This window comes from Zalophus californianus, chromosome 3 (genome assembly GCF_009762305.2).
Source record: "Zalophus californianus isolate mZalCal1 chromosome 3, mZalCal1.pri.v2, whole genome shotgun sequence".
Lineage (NCBI taxonomy): Eukaryota > Metazoa > Chordata > Mammalia > Carnivora > Otariidae > Zalophus > Zalophus californianus.
In genome coordinates, this window is record NC_045597.1 from 89172819 (window position 1) to 89191659 (window position 18841).

At 36.7% G+C, this 18841-nt stretch overlaps 1 protein-coding gene across 1 annotated transcript in view; it reads right to left on the reverse strand.

Annotated features, from left to right (window-relative positions):
* The window catches only part of CNTNAP5 (contactin associated protein family member 5), an 859701-nt gene that overhangs the window by 293157 nt on the left and 547703 nt on the right, over positions 1 to 18841 (reverse strand). The window contains exon 12 of the mRNA XM_027590999.2: positions 1206 to 1325. Coding sequence (XP_027446800.2) covers positions 1206 to 1325 — 120 coding nt within the window. The remainder of the gene's footprint in view (positions 1 to 1205; positions 1326 to 18841) is intronic.

Below are 18841 nucleotides of genomic sequence, written 5' to 3' on the forward strand. Positions count from 1 at the left end.
TATAGGGAAGTTGAGAAGCAGCCAGCATATATGCAGTTTGGAGTGACGGAGTATTAAGGAAATGCAATGAAATGCATCTAATTCTGTGTAACTAACATCTTCTGCAGAAGAAGTGTGGTGTGGTTGTTTGTATCCAGATGAACAAATCGCTAAGTGCCCATAATCACCAGTTTTGCAATGGTTTGCTTGCATTTCTACCTGTGATAGTACGTGGCATTTTTCCTGATATTATTGCCTCACAAATGAGAGTGGCTGTGTCTTATTTTTCTGCATATCCTCAGTGCCCAGGCCAGCCTGTGGCTACAGAAAGAGCTCGGTGAATGTGCTTGCCTTGTTGCAGGGAAGCCTGAGGCCTGAGTACTCAATGATCCCTAATACCCTCCTACTTTTCTGCTTTATTACAACATTCTGTTGTCATTTCCAAAGGCCAGAGCTTGAAACAAACACACAAAAATGTGTATGTGTCAATTAATGACACTCACAGTGGAGACGGCACTTGCATTGCTCTATTTTTAAGGAACTATTACATCAGGTTTTGGTTTTGAGGAATTATTTTTCAGAATAACTTAGTGATTGTATATTGTATTTAAATCTGTGCAATAATTAATTCTTAGTATGACTTTCTGCACTTAGAAAGGCGTGGCCAGGAAAATGCAAATAGCTCACTTTTCTTATTAAGCATCTACTGGATAAGTAGCCTGGACAATTCCTCCAATACTCATGATTGTGTCTTATCTTCAACTCTGGGAGGAAGGAATTACTTTTCCCATTTCACTGATGAACAACTGAAGCTCAGAAAGCATATGGGGTTCACACCATGCCCGGGGTCAGACATGAATCACACTTTCCCACTTCCTGAGTCAGGGTTTCCTATTGATTTTGAGTTTTGTTTTTTGTTTGTTTAGTTGTTTTTCCTTTCTTTCTGCTTTTGAGTTTTAAGAGAGAAAATGTCCTGGCCAAGCTCTAAAGAAAATGTTTCAGAGTTAATTCTTGGTTCAGCGGAATGTGATCAAGACCATTAAGTCTTCCTCTCTAATGAAGATAACCCAGCTGCTAATTTCTATTATTTACTTAAATAACATCCCCCCTATACAGAAGTTGGTTCTTTAAGTTTGTATTTACACATATCCCTTTCCAGTGGTCTTCCTTTTGCTGTGTACCATCACATAGCTAGGTTAAGAGTGAGTAGGGATTCTGATCCTTACCTATGATGTTGCAATATACTTGGAGGGGTCCCAGTGGCCCACTGCCATCAGAGTCAATGTAGAAGAAACCAGCTGTGTTCCCTTGGTGCCTGTACACCTCGCAGGATTGCTCGTAGAGGGCTGGAAAGACACAAAGACAGCAGAGATGAAGGTTTGCTTGGTTTGCATATCACTTTAGAGGGATCAGTAACTCCTACTAATATTTACTTTAATTGTTGATCCCTTCCCCTTCTAGAGCCTTGATTTCCCACTCCCCCCACCCAGGTCTTACCAATCCAGTGTCCCAATACTTGATGGAGTCGCACCTCCATTCATCCTGACATCTATTCTTCTGAACCACTCAGAGTTTACTTCCTCCAAAAAATCTCCCCTTCCCTCAATTGTGGCCCTTCTCTGTGCTGATGTATGAGCCCCTATTCTGTGCCCACACAGTGTACTGAGCTAGGATCATCATATACTCTTCTGTCCCCAACGGTGGTCACAGAAGCTGTAAGAGCGGCGGCCCTGTGCTGTGTGATGCTGTGTTCCAGCACCTGGCACAATGCCACATTCAGAGCAGTTCAAAAATGTTTGATTAATGAATGAAAAACTGAATGAATATATATGGTCATGAATTTTTTATTAATAAAATAAAATGACATTATCTTATTTCTGTACATCCAGAGCTCAGTACGGTACCTAAAACAGAGCAGGCGTCCAATCAAGTTGAGTCCATTTTGACTTAACAGCATTCACTGAATTCCTAATATGTGTCAATAGCATGGTTGCCACCTGACAACAGACCATGAATGAGGCAATCAGTATGTGTCATAGAAAGCTCACAGCCTGGCTGTAGCCACAAATTTGGTTATGTGCACAGAGAGAGAGGCAGACACGGGTGGCTTGAGATAGGGTACTTTGACCAATACGCAGATATGAGAAATTTATAAATCTCATTACAGTAACATGAATGAATTCAGTGGCGTGTAAAGGAGGCATCTGCTGTCTCATGCATGAGAATGTAGAATGTCATCTGATGTTTTAGACAAAATGTTATAGCTCAGAAGAGCAGGTACATATCCTATTATGTCATCCTCCCATGCTTAAAACACTTCAGTGGCTCTCAACAGCTTTAAAGATATAGCACCAGGTCCTCACCTTAGCCAACATGCCCCTGTGAATAATGCCCCATCCCAGAAATATGAAGCTGCACTTTGTCATGATCAAGAGTGAGGGGTGCCTCAGATAATTCATTACCAATAAAGTTCTAAAGCTTGAGAGGGTTTTACTTTTTATAAATTAGAGTGAATTCAAGGTTATCCTTGTACTCCTATAATTCTCTCTTGCAGTCATGCACACTTTTGGAACCAGAGGTAAATGGGGGAATCATAGCTTGCATCATATATACAGAGCATAACATATAGCTTATTTCTGTTTGCTCAAACCTAACACACCTGGGTGCGTGCCACACATATGAAAGTCAGCTCGTATGTATATTATCCTTCCCACCACCCTATACTTTCAAGATCGCAACAGTGTGAAAGGAGGTGCTGCTTTCACATGCAGGGTAAATACCACACAGGCAACAAATATGAGTTACATAGTGGTTAAGAACATGAGCCCTGGAATCAAATTGGGTGGTTCTACATCACAAGGCTACTGCTTACACTTACTTATGGGAACTGGGAGAAGCCACTTCTCCTGTTGTAGGCAACCCCTAAGATACCTCATCTTATACACATCCTTGCATTCAAATTTTGTTCTTGAATTAATGCTCTCCTTTTGAGTGCAGGCTGGACTGATGGATGTGCCTCTAACAGATTATAATAGAGGTGATAGATAGCATTTCCAAGACTAGATTTTAAAAAGGCTGTGGCCTCCATCTTGGGTGCTCCTGGATCATTCACTGTCAGAGAAGCCAACTGCTCTGTCCTGAGGCTACCCTGGAGGAGGTCCACATGAGTGAGCTTGGAGGCTTCTGGGCATGCCATGTGAGTGAGCCCTGAAGCAGACTGCCACAGTCAAACACCAAAATGACTCTATTTCTGGTTGACATCTTAATTGTAGCTCCATGAGAGATTGAGCCAGAACCACTCATCTAAGTTGTTCAAGGACCCAGGTAAACTATGAAGTAATAATCTGTTGTTTCCAGATGCCAAGTTTTGCTATAAGTCATTACACAGCAATAGATAGGTAATAAACTCTCAAAGAATTAATTTTTTTCATGGGGCTATAAGAAACAGCCTACCTCATACAACTAGTAAGGATTCAAAGATATACTCACAAGATAATCAACAAAGATCCTTATGAAAAACCAACAGTTCCCACCACCCTCTGCAAAGAAGATGACTTTTAGTTCTTAGTTCATTCTTTTGGTATTGACTATTTGTATTTCTGAATAGCATGTCCAAACTGCTACTTCTTGGTTTATTTTCATTTACACGGTTTTTTATTCACTTACTAACATAAAGATAAGAATTTGGCTTTTTCTTTACCCCCCACATCCAAAGAACTTTCTATCCCCCCTATCTCCAATATAGTTGTATTGTAATTTTAGTTAGATCAATGGATACCGTTTACAGTGATGTGACAACATACATGCCACTCACAAATAGCTAATCTCATAATGTGATTAATTTTCCTTTTCTCAAACAAATGTAGTTTTTCTTGAAATTAATAACTGCCTTATTTTCCTGTTTGCCTAGTTGTCTATGTATTTGTCACAAATAATTCACTAACAAATCTCTAAAACGCCTCCCCAAATAGTCATGTAACAACTAATATAAATGGATATCTAAGGGGAGAGAGAGAGAAAGAATGGGGGAGAGGGGACAGAGATGAAAGCTAGAACTTTCTGGATATTTATATTTTAAATTTTGGAAAAAAATATTTTAAAAAATTTAAAAAATCAAATATAATAAAAAAGAGCAATTCTTAAACACTGAAAGGAAATTAAAACAAATGAACTAAAAATTGTTTCAAATGATACTGACATTCAGTAGTTTCTTTTCAACTTTTTATTATAGAATGTTTGAAATTCATGTAAAGAATGAAGAGTATAAAATGAACCTGATTTTATCATATTATTATATTTGGCTAATCTTGCTTCATCTATATTCTCAGTGTATTAGTTATCCATTGCCAAATAACAAACTACTCCAAAACTGACTTAAAACAACAATCATTCCAAGATTCTACAGGTCTTGGTTAATCTGGGCAGTTTCTGGTAAGGCTCAGAATGTCTTGTGAGGCCTGCCCATTCATCTGCACTTAGCTGCTAGGTCAGCAGGGCTTGTTGGGGTGCACTGGTTCTCCCTGCGTGGTTTCTCATACTCTCACAAGCAAATTCCCATTGGTAAAGTCTCCAAGATCAACAAGATGGTGAGCGATTGTGAGGCCTCTGATTGCATGTTTGCTGATGCAACTTTGACCAAAGCAAATCACTTAGTTAACCAAAATCCATATAGAGCATTGCAAGGGACTAAAAGGAAATGGAGTGATAGAGGTGGACTGTATCATGTTTGACTTCATGGAACAGGATCACATAGCCATGTAATGGGAGTATAAAAAAGCCCTTTTATTTTACTAAGGCATTAATATTTGGGGACTGATTACTACCTTAGTTAGCCTACCATTCCTAATATACTTTCTCTTGAAATTTTGGTTCAGTTACAGGGAGATACCTAAGGGCAAAGCCTGGTAACGAGCATTCCCACTTACAAATACTACAAATAAACTCATAAAACATAAGGACTTTGCCCAAAAACATACCAGTTGTTAAGTTGCTGATCTAATTCTATCATTCTTTCTTGATTTATTAGTTGGAATATTTTATAAAAATGAAACATTCCTGATCAATTATTAGTTTACCATAAACTACAAGATTGTGTATGAAAAAAGCAAGATGCTTCTTTATCAGTTTCAAAATACTGAAATTGTCCCCTAGTATCCTCCACAAGTGAAAAATAAAAATATTTTTATTTTTATTATAAACTCATAAATTTAAATATATTGAAAACAGTAATTTGACTAGTAGGAAACAGTAGGATATATCTATTAGAAAAAAAATAACAAAAGTCTTAAAATATATTAAATGGCTTTCTTGTTAAATAATATTGGTATTGATTCATTAAACTATTATATGTATCAAGAAAAATTAATAGCTAATTATGTTGTTAATGACAACAGAAGCTAAAATTTTACCATAAAATAAAAATATAAAATGTAAAAAATATATAATTCTGAAATTTTAATTTGAGTTGGTGGTATCAATATGAACTCATTATTTAATTGTTTTAATGATGTATTTTCACATTTGGACTACTGAAAGTACTAGAAGCACCCTAATGCACAGATTGTGGTCTCTAAACACATTTTCCCACTAAAATGAAGAAGGGTTTTACTGAGTTTATGTTTGGAATAAAATGATATTAGAATGTTTCCTTTGCTTGAAAATAAGAAAGCTATCAAAATTCGAGTATGTCAAAAATGGCACAGGAGCTAATTTGATGGAAGAATTTGAGTACAAAAGGACTAATGACCACATTTATATATTTGAAGATATACAACCTACTTGTTCTTTTATCTATTATTTATCTATCTATCTATCTATCTATCTATCTATCTATCATCTACCTATCATTGATCTAATCTGTGTAAGTCCATTGGTCACCTCTGGAGGATTTCAGAGAATAAAGTCCTATTTTAAAAATTGAAAAAATTATAGATCATACCCTTCCTTTCTTGTATGGAATATATTTGATGGTAATTTAATATTCCATAAAAATGTAAGTTGATAGAGGACTTTTTAGTGGATGGATTAAATTAACAATACCCAAACTCACAGATCAATCTAAACATTCTCTAAAGTGATTATTTTTTTGAAATTTATTCTAAATTCTACCTTTTTTTAAAAGATTTTATTTAATTGACAGAGAGAAAGAGAGAGACAGAGAGAGAGGGAACACAAGCAGGGGGAGTGGGAGAGGGAGAAGCAGGCTTCCCACCGAGCATGGAGCCTGATGCGGGGCTCGATCCCAGGACCCTGGGATCATGACCTGAGCTGAAGGCAGTCGCTTAACCCACTGAGCCACCCAGGCATCCCTCTAAAGTGATTATTAAGGTGTCTCTAATGTAATATAATCAGAAATACACAACACTACAAGGGACTTGCCAAAAATTTGAAACTGATCTAATCAAACCCTGAGATTTAAACACTAATTTACAGAAAGAGGCAAAGAAATATGCTCACCCACACTCCAAGGATGCAGTTAGCTAAATCCAGAATGTGGGAACATATGACTCAGTTTCTTAAAAAAATAAATAGTAAAGAGGAGATAGGAATGCAAGAGACATACCAAACACTATGTGTGGACTTATAAAAAAAAAAAAAAAGATAAGCAGATAAAGTAAAATCAAATTTGGTATCAGATGATATCAAGAAATTATTTTTAATTTTGGTTGGGTATGATAATGGTAGTATGGTTTTGTAGCAAAAGACAAAAATGTCTTCTTTGTTAGAGATTCGTCCTGGGGTAGTTGTAATGAAATCATCAGTACACAATTTGTTTTTAAAATGTCTCATAGTACAAAAGGAAGACCCATCTACTTGCTGCCTATAAAAGACTCATTTCCGATCTAAAAACCCATGCAGATTGGAAGTAAAGGGATGGAAAAATATTTATCACACAAAATGAATGAAAAGAAAGCTGGGGGGGGTAGCAATACTCATATTAGACAAAATGACTTTAAAACAGACTGTAACAAGAGACAAAGACACAATATGATCATAAAGGGAATGATACAATGAGAAGATAGAACAATTGTAAATTCTTACGCACCCAACATGGGAGCATCCAAATACAAAAATAACTGTTAAAGGAAGGAATTGTTAGTAGTAGGTGACTATAACACCCCACTTACATCAATGGATAGATCCTCCAAACAGAAAATCAACAAGGAAACACTGTTTCTTTTTAAGATTTTATTTATTTATTTAAAAGAGAGAATGAGAGAGAGAGAGCATGAGAGCGGGGAGGGTCAAAGGGAGAAGCAGACTCACTGCTGAGCAGGGAGCTGGATGCGGGACTCAATCCTGGGACTCCAGGATCATGATCTGAGCCAAAGGCAGTTGTTTAACCAACTGAGCCACCCACGCACCCAAAAAGACTGGTTTTGAATGACACATTGGGCCAGATGGATCTAACAGATATATGTAGAACATTTCATCTTAAAACATATAAAGCATATTCATACACATTCTTCTCAAGTGCACATGGAATATTCACCAGAATAGATCACATATTAGGCCATAAAACAAGTTTCAACAAATTCAAAATGACAAGTCATACCATGCATCTTTTCCAACCAGAATGCTATGAAACTAGAAACCAAACACAAGAAAAAATCTGAAAACAAAACAAAACAAAACAAATATATGGAATTTAAATAAGGTGCTACTAAACAATGAATGGGTCAACCAAGAAATCAAAGAGGAAATCAAGAAATACATGAAGACAAATGAAAATGAAAACACAATGGTCCAAAATCTTTGGGATGGAGCAAAAGTTGTTCTAAGAGGGAGGTTTATAGCAATACAGGCCTGCCTCAAGAAGCAAGATAATCTCAAATAAATGACCTAATCTTAAACCTAAAGGAACTAGAAAAACAACAAACAAAACCCCAAAGCACTAGAAGGAAGGAAATAATAAATATGAGAGCAGAGATAAGCAAAATAGAAACAAACAAACAAAAAGTAGAACAGATCAATGAAACCAAGAACTGGTTCTTTGAAAAGATCCACACAACTGATAAACCTTTAGCCAGACTTATAAAAAGAGAGAGAAAGGACTCAAATAAGCAAAATCAGAAATGAAAGAGGAGAAATAACAATGAACACCACTGGAATATAAAGGATTATTAGAGAATATTATGAAAAATTCTATGCCAACAAATTGGACAATCTAGAAGAAATTAATAAATTCCTAGTAATATATAACCCCCCAAAACTGAATGAGGAAGAGAAAGAAAATTTGAACAGACTGATGACCAACAATGAAACTGAATCAGTTATCAAAAAACTCTCAACAAAAGTCCAGGACCAGATGGCTTCAAAGGTAAATTCGATCAAACATTTAAAGAATTATTAATACTTACTCTTCTCAAACTATTTCAAAACCAGAAGAGGAAGGAAGGATTTGAAATGCATTCTATGAAGCCACGATTGCCCTGATACCAAAACAATAAAGACATGACTAAATCAATCAATCAATCAATCAATAAAAAATAAATAGAACTACAGGCCAATATCACTGATGAACATAGATACAAAACTCCTCAGCAAAATATTAGCAAACTGAATCCAACAATACATTAAAAAATCATTCATCATGATTTATTCCTGGGATGCAAGAGTGATTCAATATTGCAAATCAATCAGGGTGCCTGGTTGGCTCAGATGGTTAAGCGTCTGCCTTCGGCTCAGGTCTAGATCTCCAGGTCCTGGGATCAAGCCCCGCCTCCAGCTCTCAGCTCAGCGGGGAGCATGCTTCTCCTTCTTCTTCTGCCCCTCACCCTACTTGTGCTCCCTCTGTCTCTATCTCAAATGAATAAATAAAATCTTAAAAAAAAATATTGCAAATCAATTATCATGATACAGCATATCAATAAGAGGAAGGATAAAAATCATATGACATTTTCAATAGATGTAGAGAAAGCATGTGACAAAGTACAATATCCACTCATAATAAAAAATTCTTTGGGGTACCTGGGTGGCTTAACTGGTTGAGGCTACAACTCCTGATTTCAGGTCAAGTCATAATCTCAGGGTTTTGAGATTGAGCCCCATGACTGGCTTCGCAATGAGATTCTCCCTTCATTTCTCTCTGCCCCTCTCTGCCTGCACAAACATACTCACTTTGTCTTAAAAACAAAAACAAAAACAACAACAACAAAAAACCTAACAAAGTAGCTTTAGAGGGAAAATACCACAACATACTAAAAGCCATATGTAAAAAAAATCCACAGCTCATATCATACTCAATGGGGAAACCTGAGAGCTTTTCTCCTAAGATCAGGAACAAGACAGGAATATCCACACTCATCACTTTTCAACATAGCCACAGCAATCAGACAAGAAAAAGAAATAAAAAACATCTAAATTGTTAAGGAAGAAGTAAAATTTCACTATTTGCAGAGGACAGGATACTGTATTTAGAAAACCTTAAAGATTTCATCTAAAAACTACTAGAACAGGGGTGCCTGGGTGGCTCAGTTGGTTAAGTGACTGCCTTCGGCTCAGGTCATGATCCTGGAGTTCCAGGATCGAGTCCCGCATCGGGCTCCCTGCTCAGCAGGGAGTCTGCTTCTCCCTCTGACCCTCTTCCCTCTCATGCTCTCTACCATTCTCTCTCTCAAATAAATAAATAAAATCTTTAAAAAAAATAAAATAAATAAAATAAAAACTACTAGAACTAATAAATAAATTTAGTAAGGTCAAAGGATACAAAATCAATACACAGAAATCTGTCGCATTCCTATATACTAATAATGAAGCATCAGAAAGAGAAATTGAAAAGCAATCCCATTTATAATTTCACCAAAAATAATAAAATATCTAAGAATAAGTTTAACCAAGTAGGTGAAAGGCCTGTACTATGAAAAATATAAAACAATGATAAAGGAAATTGAAGATTACATGAACAAATACAAAGACATTCCATGCTTACAGATTGGAAGAACAAATATTGTTAAAATGTCCATACTACCCATGGCAACCACCAGATTTAATGCAATCTCTTTCAAAATACCAACAGCATTTTTCCACAGAACTAGAACAAACAATCTTAAAATTTGTATGAAACCACAAGAAACCCTGAAATAGCCAAAGCAATCTAGAAAAAAAAAAAAAAACTATAAGTATCACAATCCCAGATTTCAAGATGTACTACAAAGTTGTGGTACTCAAAACAACCATGGTACCAGCACAAAAAGAGACACATAGATCAATGGGATAGAACAGATAGCTCATAAATAAACCCATGATTATATAGTTAATTAATCTTTGACAAATGAAGCAAGGATATGCAATGGGAGGGGCACCTGGGTGGCTCAGATGGTTCAGCCTTTGGCTCTGGTCATGATCCCAGGATCCTGGGATCTAGCCCCACGTTGGGCTCCTGGCTCAGCAGGGATCCTGCTTCTCCCTCTCCTTCTGCCTCTCCCCCTCTCATGCTCTCTCTCTCTCTCTCTCTCTGTATCTCTGTGTCTCAAATGAATAAATAAAATCTTTTAAAAAAAAGAATATGCAATGGGAAAATTCTCTCCAAAAAAATGGTGTTGAGAAATCTGGACAGCTACTTGCAAAATAATGAAACTGGATTCCTTTCTTACACTATACACAAAAATAAACTCAAAATGGATTAAAGACCTAAATGTGAGACCTGAAACCATAAAAATCCTGGAAGAGCACATAGGCAATAATTTCTCTGACATGGGCTATAACAATATTTTTCTAGATATGTCTCCTGAGGCAAAGGAAACAAAAGCAAAAATAAATTACTGGGGCCACATCAAAATAAAAAGCCTTTGCACAGCAAAGAAAATAAGCAACAAAACTAAAAGACAACCTACTGAATGGGAGAAGGTATTTACAAATGACATATCTAATAAAACCAAATAATCCAATTAAGAATGGTCAGAAGACATAAAGAGGCATTTCACCAAAGAAGACATAGAGATTTCCAATAGACACATGAAAAGATGCTCAACATCACTAATTATCAGGGAAATGAAAATCAAAACTACAATGAGATATCACCTCACAACCGTCAGGATGGCTAAAATCAAAAATACATAAAACAACAAATATTGGTGAGAATATGGAGAAAAAGGAACGCTCATGCATTGTTGGTGGGAATGCAAACTGATGCAGCCACTGTGAAAAACAGTATGGAATTTCCTCAGAAATAAAATAAATATAAATAAAATAAAATAAAAATAAAACTACCATATGATCCAATAATTCCACCACTGGGTATTTACCCAAAGAATATGAAAATACTAATTTGAAAAGATATATGCACTCTTATGTTTATTGCAGCATTCTTTACAATAGCCAAATTATAGAAGTGGTCCAATTGTCCATTAGTAGATGAATGGATAAAGAAGATGTGGTATATATACACAGTGCAAATTATTCCACCATAAAAAAAGAATGAAATCTTACCACTTGCAACAATCTGGATGGATCTAGAGAGTATAATTCCAAAAGTGAAATAAGTCAGTCAGAGGAAAACAAATACCATATGATTTCACTCATATGTGGAATTTAAGAAAAAGAAAAAAAACACAAATGAACAAAGATAAAAGAGACAACTCCAAAAATAAATTCTTTTTTTTAAGATTTTATTTATTTATTCAAGACGCAGAGATACAGAGAGAGAGAGCAGGAGCAGGGGGAGAGGCAGAGGGAGAAGCAGGCTCCCTGAGCCAGGAGCTGGCAGTGGGGCTAGATCCCAGGACCCTGGAACCACAACCCAAGCCAAAGGCAGATGCCCAACCATCTGAGCCACGAGGCACCCCTCCAAAAATAAATTCTTAATGATATAGAGAACAAACTGCTGGTTACCAGAGGGGAGGCAGGTGGAAGGATGGGTGAAATAGATGAAGGGGATTAAGAGTACACTTATTGTGATGAGCACCGAGTAATGTATTGAATTGTTGAACCAATATATTGTACACCTGAAACTAAAAACTAATACAATACTGTTTTTCTAATATACTGGAATTAAAATTTAAAAAAAGAAAATGCATTACTCCATCTTAAAAAAAAAGAAATGAAGGGAATAGTAACAACAAAAATTACAGCATATGGATAAATGTTGAAACTGAGGGAAGGGTACAAAAACAACTGTACTATTCTATCATTTTGTGTGTGTGTTTGAAAATGTCTCTCATAATAAATATTTTACTTTAATATCTGGGAATTTCAGGTAATCTGTGGATTTCAACTTCTTTGAAAAATTATCCTCTGGATCTTTCTGACCTGCTGCAATATGAAGGGTATAGTTTCTGTCTGGTATACAGCTGTCTTCCTGGTCATACTGCCATCATGCCAGGCATTCCCCCCTTTTTTTAAGATTTATTTATTTTAGAGAGAGACAGAGACAGAGAGCACAAGCAGGGGATGGGGCCAGAGGGGAAGAATCCGAAACAGAGTCCCTGATGAGTGCAAGACCCACTGGGGGCTCTATCCCCTAAGCCCAAGACCTTGACCTGAGCCAAAATCAGGAGTCAGATGCTCAACCTACAGAACCACCCAGGAGTCCTGCCAGGCATTCCCTCTTAAAAATGGGTTTCTCAGGGCGCTTTGGTGGCTCAGTTGGTTAAGCCTCCAAGTCTTGATTTCAGCTCAGGTAATGATCTCAGAGTCATGAGATCGAGCCCTGAATCAGGTTTGCACTGTGCATGGAGCATGCTTAGGATTCTCTCTCTCTCTCTTGCTCTGCTGCCCTCACAATCCCCACTCCCTCCTCCTCTATCTCCCTCTCTAAAAGAAAAAAAAAAAAAAACTGGCTTTCTCACTCAGCACAATTTTCTTGAAATACATTCAAGGCATTTCATGTATCAATAGTTCAATTTCTTAGTGGTTTACTATGATATGGATATACCACAATTTATTTAATATTAACAAATGTCTTTCAAGTCAACTGAAGTTCATTTGGGTTTTCCAGTTTAGGGATATTTTGTTGTAGCATTTTTAAAAATTCTCCAGAGTGTTTTTCCCCTTTAAATATGTTTTAATAGCATGAAATTTTTTAAAGATTTTTTTATTTATTTGAGAGAGAGAGAGAGAAGAGGGCATAAGAGTGGGGGGAGGGGCAGAGGGAAAAGCAGGCTCCCCTCTGAGCTGGGAGCTAGATGCTGGGCTTGATCCCAGTAATCTGGGATCATGACGTGAGCGGAAGGCAAATGCTTACCCAACTGAGCCACCCAGGCGCCCCAATGTCATGCAATGTTTGATTCACTGATGCAATATATCTCTAATATCCCTGAGAATATTAATTATAATATAGTTTTGTTTTTGACTTTTTTTCTGTGTACACAGTTTCTCCAAATAGTGTGTGTGTGTGCATATGTGTGTGTGTGTTTGTGTGTGTGTGTGTGCTGGGATGTCAGGTAATTTTCTATAGTCCCTCATTTTAACAGTGGTCTCTAAAATACTGATTGATCTCAGAAAATGTCTGTGGTTTGCGCTCCATATACTTTCCTGTAGGTTTATCTGTTTGGACCATTTCGTGGGAAACCCCTAAAGACATGTCAGTGCCTTTCAGTATTTTCTCTTGGTCATCTTAGATTCTGTGATTGAGAGGGATATTTCACATGAGATTTGGAAGGTGGAAGTGACACAGCGAACAGCTATCTCATGATTGTAGTGCAGGGCATAAGGGACTCTGGGAGAGCACACGTGTTGTCACTTACCTTCTGATAGGGCAGCCAAGCCAAGCCGGCTACTACTCCAGATGGACTACCTCCTCCTTCAGCCTCTCTAACTCCTGGCCATGTGCATTTTTAGATCTCTTATGATCACACATCACTAAAGTTGAAGGTCTGGTGATGGTATGAGTCCAGAAGCTTCTCTGATCAGCCACTGGCATAACAAATACGCCATACACATTTATTGAAAACCTACTCATTTTTCAGTAACTCCATTTTACACTCTCAGAAAACTAAATAAGACATGTTTCTAGATATCAAGTAATTCAGGGTCTTCAGCTTACCAAAACTAACCCTAATGCAGATAGAAAAATTTAAAAGACCAATTCCTATAAAATAAAAAGGAAAACAAGTTTTTAAAGAGCTCCCCTAGGGAAAAAATGCAGAATCATATAATTTCTCAAGAGAATCTTTTAAGTAGATAAGCCTAATGCTACTTATATTACTCCAAAGCACAGGAAAAAAAAAAAAAGAAATTTTCCAAGTGTGTTATATAGTATAAAGGTCATACCCAAACCTAACAGATCACCCCAAAAAAGAAACCTACAGACTCACTTATGAATATCAATAACAATATTTTATATAAAATATCAGCAGTTAGAACCCAACAGCCTATTTTGAAAGAAAATCATAGCCAAGTGTGGGCTTAATCCAATATTAGGGCTAAAGAGAAAAATTTTATGATCATCTTCACTCATTTAAAAAGACTTGATATGGGCACCTGGGTGGCTCAGTCAGTTAAGTGTCTGCCTTCAGCTCAGGTCATGATCTCAGGGTCCTGGGATTGAGTTCTGCATCAGGCTCCCTGCTCAGTGGGGAGTCTGCTTCTCCCTCTCCCTCTGCCCCTCCCCTCCTGCTCCTGCTGGCATTCTCTCTCTCAAACAAATAAATAAAATATTTTTTAAAAAGACATTATATGTCTTATATAGGCTCTAAATTGCCATTGGATGTCATCTACAGGAGAAGCACCACATTTCCTGTTGGGAAGAAGATAGGACTATGAATGAAAAACAAAAGAAGCTCTATCTATCAGTGGAGCAAGAGTTGTCTCCACTCAAAACAGCAACTAGTTAAATGTGCTACATTTGAAGGTCTAATATTAAGGGCACACACAAAGATGTGTGTTCTTCAATGAAAAGGACAACAGTGGACATATTAAGACTCTTTAGAAGAGACTTTTATATTAATATAAACAGATGTATAATGTAGCTGGACAGACCAGTTGTATCAGTGTTTTCATATTTAAGGAATATAGCCTGAATCTAATTCTGGCAGCTAATTTATTGCCTAAGTTACAATTTGAAATGTCCTTGTGATGCCCACTCTCATTAAAGATAATGATAGTATTTGGACAGCAAAATAGTTTTATTTACATCTCACCTTTTCAAGTACCAAGGTCAGAACTGTAGTTTTTCTGCCCCATCATTTATATTCCTTTTGTAAAACTATAGAAATAGACAAGAAACTTGCTTACAAGACAGGTACATATTTTTTGAGGTCTTAAAAATGGTTCAGTCCTATTTCCTTCCTTTGTTTCTATGTCCCTGGCAATTTAATATTTACCACAGGATTGAATATTTAGTTACAGATCTACATACATGGCCTACAGACATAAATAAGATCAAATTAATTCTAGTAATTAAGTAAATACTTGTGAAGCATTTTGCACTTAAGAACCATTTATTTAATTATATTTAGCAAACCCCTTGTGCAGTAGGTCTGTGGGAATTTGCCTTGCTTGGTTTCAGTACAAGAAAAGAAAAAAAATAATAGTATATTAAAACTGACAGGATTGCTGACAGTACCTCAAAAAGTGTGTCAAGAAATTAAATTAGAAAACAGATCTTTTGATGTCACAGTCTATACATAGATGGTACAGTTTGAAAATGGGCATAGATTCTGTAATATCACAATACTGGAAAGGAGGCTAGTAGAGATATAAACAGAGTAGTGGTGGCTAAATGTTAGGAATGGGGATAATGAGGGAAAGTGTATGGCTATAAAGGGACATCATGAAGGAATTTTGTGATGAAAGTATTCTTACCCTGGTTATGGTGGCATAACCATAACAAATCCATAAATGTGATAGGATTGCACAGAACCACACACACACACACACACACACACACACACAAATATACACACACACATGCACATGCTGAAGTGCATGCCAAATGGAGCAATCTGAATTAACACTATGCATAGTATCAATGTCATTTTCCTGGTTTCGGTATTATACCACAATTATACAAGATGATAACATTGGAAAAAACTAAATTGCTCTCAGAAACTAAATTGAAGGGTATGTAGGACCTTCTAGTACCTTTTTTTTTTCCAATTTACTCTGAATTATTTCAAAATAAAAAGCTTTAAAAGGGGAGATATGACCAAATAATTCTAATCCTCTACAGAAATGAAAACACATGTCCACACAAAAACCTGTTCATGAATGTTCATAGGAGCATTATTCATAATAGCAAAACAATGGAACAGCCCAATGCCCATCAAGTGATGAATGGGGAAACAAAGTATGTCCATAGAGTGAAATACTAGGCAACAGGAAAGAGTTAAGTATTGACACATGCTACAACATGGATGAACCTTGAACCTTCAAACCATTATGTTAAAGTGAAATTTACCAGTCACGAAAGGTCTCATACTGTATGATTTCATATATCTAAAATGTCCACACGAGGCAAGTCTATATATACAGAAAGTGTATTAGTGGCTGCTGGCAGCCGAGGGTAGGTGTTTGAGAGGTGGGCATCGGGGATGGGAAATGACTGTTAATGTGTATGTGGTTTCTTTTGGGGCATTGAAATGTTTTATAATTAGGTAGGGATGATGGTTGTGCAACTGTGTAAATATACTGAAAACCACCAAACTACACTTCAGGTGAAATTAATGATGTAAAAATAGACCTCAATAAACCTGAAAAAAAGTCAAGGGGCAGGGTGTTAGGTCATAGGAAAGATCCCAAAAGGTGATTTACCTCAAACCTCGAGAACACACGGCATCAGAGCCCTTGTGTCTATTACATTTGACCCACAGTGTCTGACTACAGCAACATGCCCATCAGATGAACTCTGGTTCATCTGATTAGCAGGATCGCTAACCTCATACAGCAGTCTCTCCACCTGAGACTACACCAATATTTCATTTTCTCCTTAGAAGCCACAACATATTTCATTAAAATGAAGATAAGATGGAACAACAGTTGCTAAATAGAAAATCTTGTGTCTAATACTCCTGTTATGTTGTCATCCTGACCCTCTGTGAGCCAGTAAATTAATCTATAAAACTTATAGTCATTATCCTTAATAATATGTTATATGTAAATGATAAGTGTGTAAACATGCTTAATATAAACCTTCCTAGTAATCCACATCTGAATTAAGTCTAGCTTATCAGGTGCATGGAAGCTAAGCCATGGGATTCCATAGGCAGCTACTGGCATGAACCTCAGGGGGCACACACAGCTTCTAAAGCAGTGGTTCTGAGCGTGCTCCTTAAACCAGCAGCAACTGGCATCGCCCTGAGCTCACCAGCCTTGCAAATTCATGGACTCCACCCTGAATCAGAATCTCTGGGCAGAGCCCTGTAGAAACTGTTGTTTTTAAAAGATCTCCAGGTGAATCTTTTGCAAGTTAAAACTTGGGAAGCCTTGTTCTAGAAAGAAAGAAAAAAAAAGAAAGGGAGAAAGAAAAGAAAGAAAGAAAGAAAGAAAGAAAGAAAGAAAGAAAGAAAGAAAGAAAGAAAGAAAGAAAGAAAGAAAGAAAGAAAGAAAGAAAGAAAGAAAGAAAGAAAGAAAGAAAGAAAGAAAGAAAGAAAAAGAAAGAAAGAAAGAAAGAAAGAAAGAGAAAGAAAGAAAGGGAGAGAGAGGAAGGAAGGAAGAAAGAGAAAGAGAGAGGGAGGGAAGGAGGAAGGAAGGAAGGGGGGAGGAAGGGAGGGAACAAACTTTAAAAGTCACACTTATTAAACAGTGGCAGCTACTGTGACTTTTTTTATAATTCTGTTCCATTTGCTGAAAATTCAATTTTTCAGTAAGTATTGACATTGACATACTCATAGACAAAATAATTTCAATTTCTGCCCAGAATGTTGTCTCCATATATTTTTTGCTCCCCTTTTGTTGTCCTTCATGATACTGCACTTCTTTCAGGGAGTAATGTTCATCATGTATCCTGTAAATCAAGAGTGATTACCAGCTCACTCAATATATGAACCTACTCTTGGTTAATAATTTTATCATTTTACCACTTTATGTCTTTCTAGAAAATCTTCGGAGGCTGATAGCTCTGGGTTCAAACACTACCCATAATTTAAAAGACTTTGGTAAGTTTCTTAATCTCTTGATTCTTCTTTCAAGATTTTTATGAGAATTAGATGAGGTAATATATGGAAATTGGCTGCCATGGTGCTTGCCCACAGTAGGAATTCAGACAATGGGAGCTATCCAATTGTTATCATTTATAAATCATTTAAAAAAATTAAACAACAAAAGATTGAGTACATGTACACAGTAAATTTAAGATATTTATCTGAAAATTTATCAAAATATATATGGCATACCAGCCCTGTATTAGGTAGAGTTAGGTGCTGGGGATACAAAAATGAATAAGATATTGCCCTGCTCTCAGATTTTAAGCAGGTGAGGGTGTAGGTTAAGTTATATTCTCCATTTATATGATAAATCTGGGGGGAATTGGACCTTGAATGTCTCTGTATTTTCAGGGGGTAGGATGGTTCCTAGTAGGTGTTCAACAAATGACTGTTGGTGAATTTAGAAACATATAAATGAACAAGTTAGGAGAGCTCCTGTGGGGACTGATGAGGACCACACATGTTTTCAGCAGATGAGCCCTTCTAAGAGACCTCTCTGCAAGCCAGACTAAAATAAGTTAGACTGAGGATGGGAAGGCAAGAGAGAAGACCATTGCAAAAGTCCCCCTGAGTAAGAAGGAAAATCTAAGCAAGAAAGAGGCCATTGTAAGTCTTTCTAAAAAGAGGCCTAAGCATGGCACAGGGACATTTTTATGCATGTTTGGATTTGAAGACAATTATTCTACAGCTTATCTAGGACTCTATACATCTGGACATCTCATTTGGAAAGAATTAATCAGAAATCAGTTAAAGAGAAATAGGAGGAAGTATTATTTTCT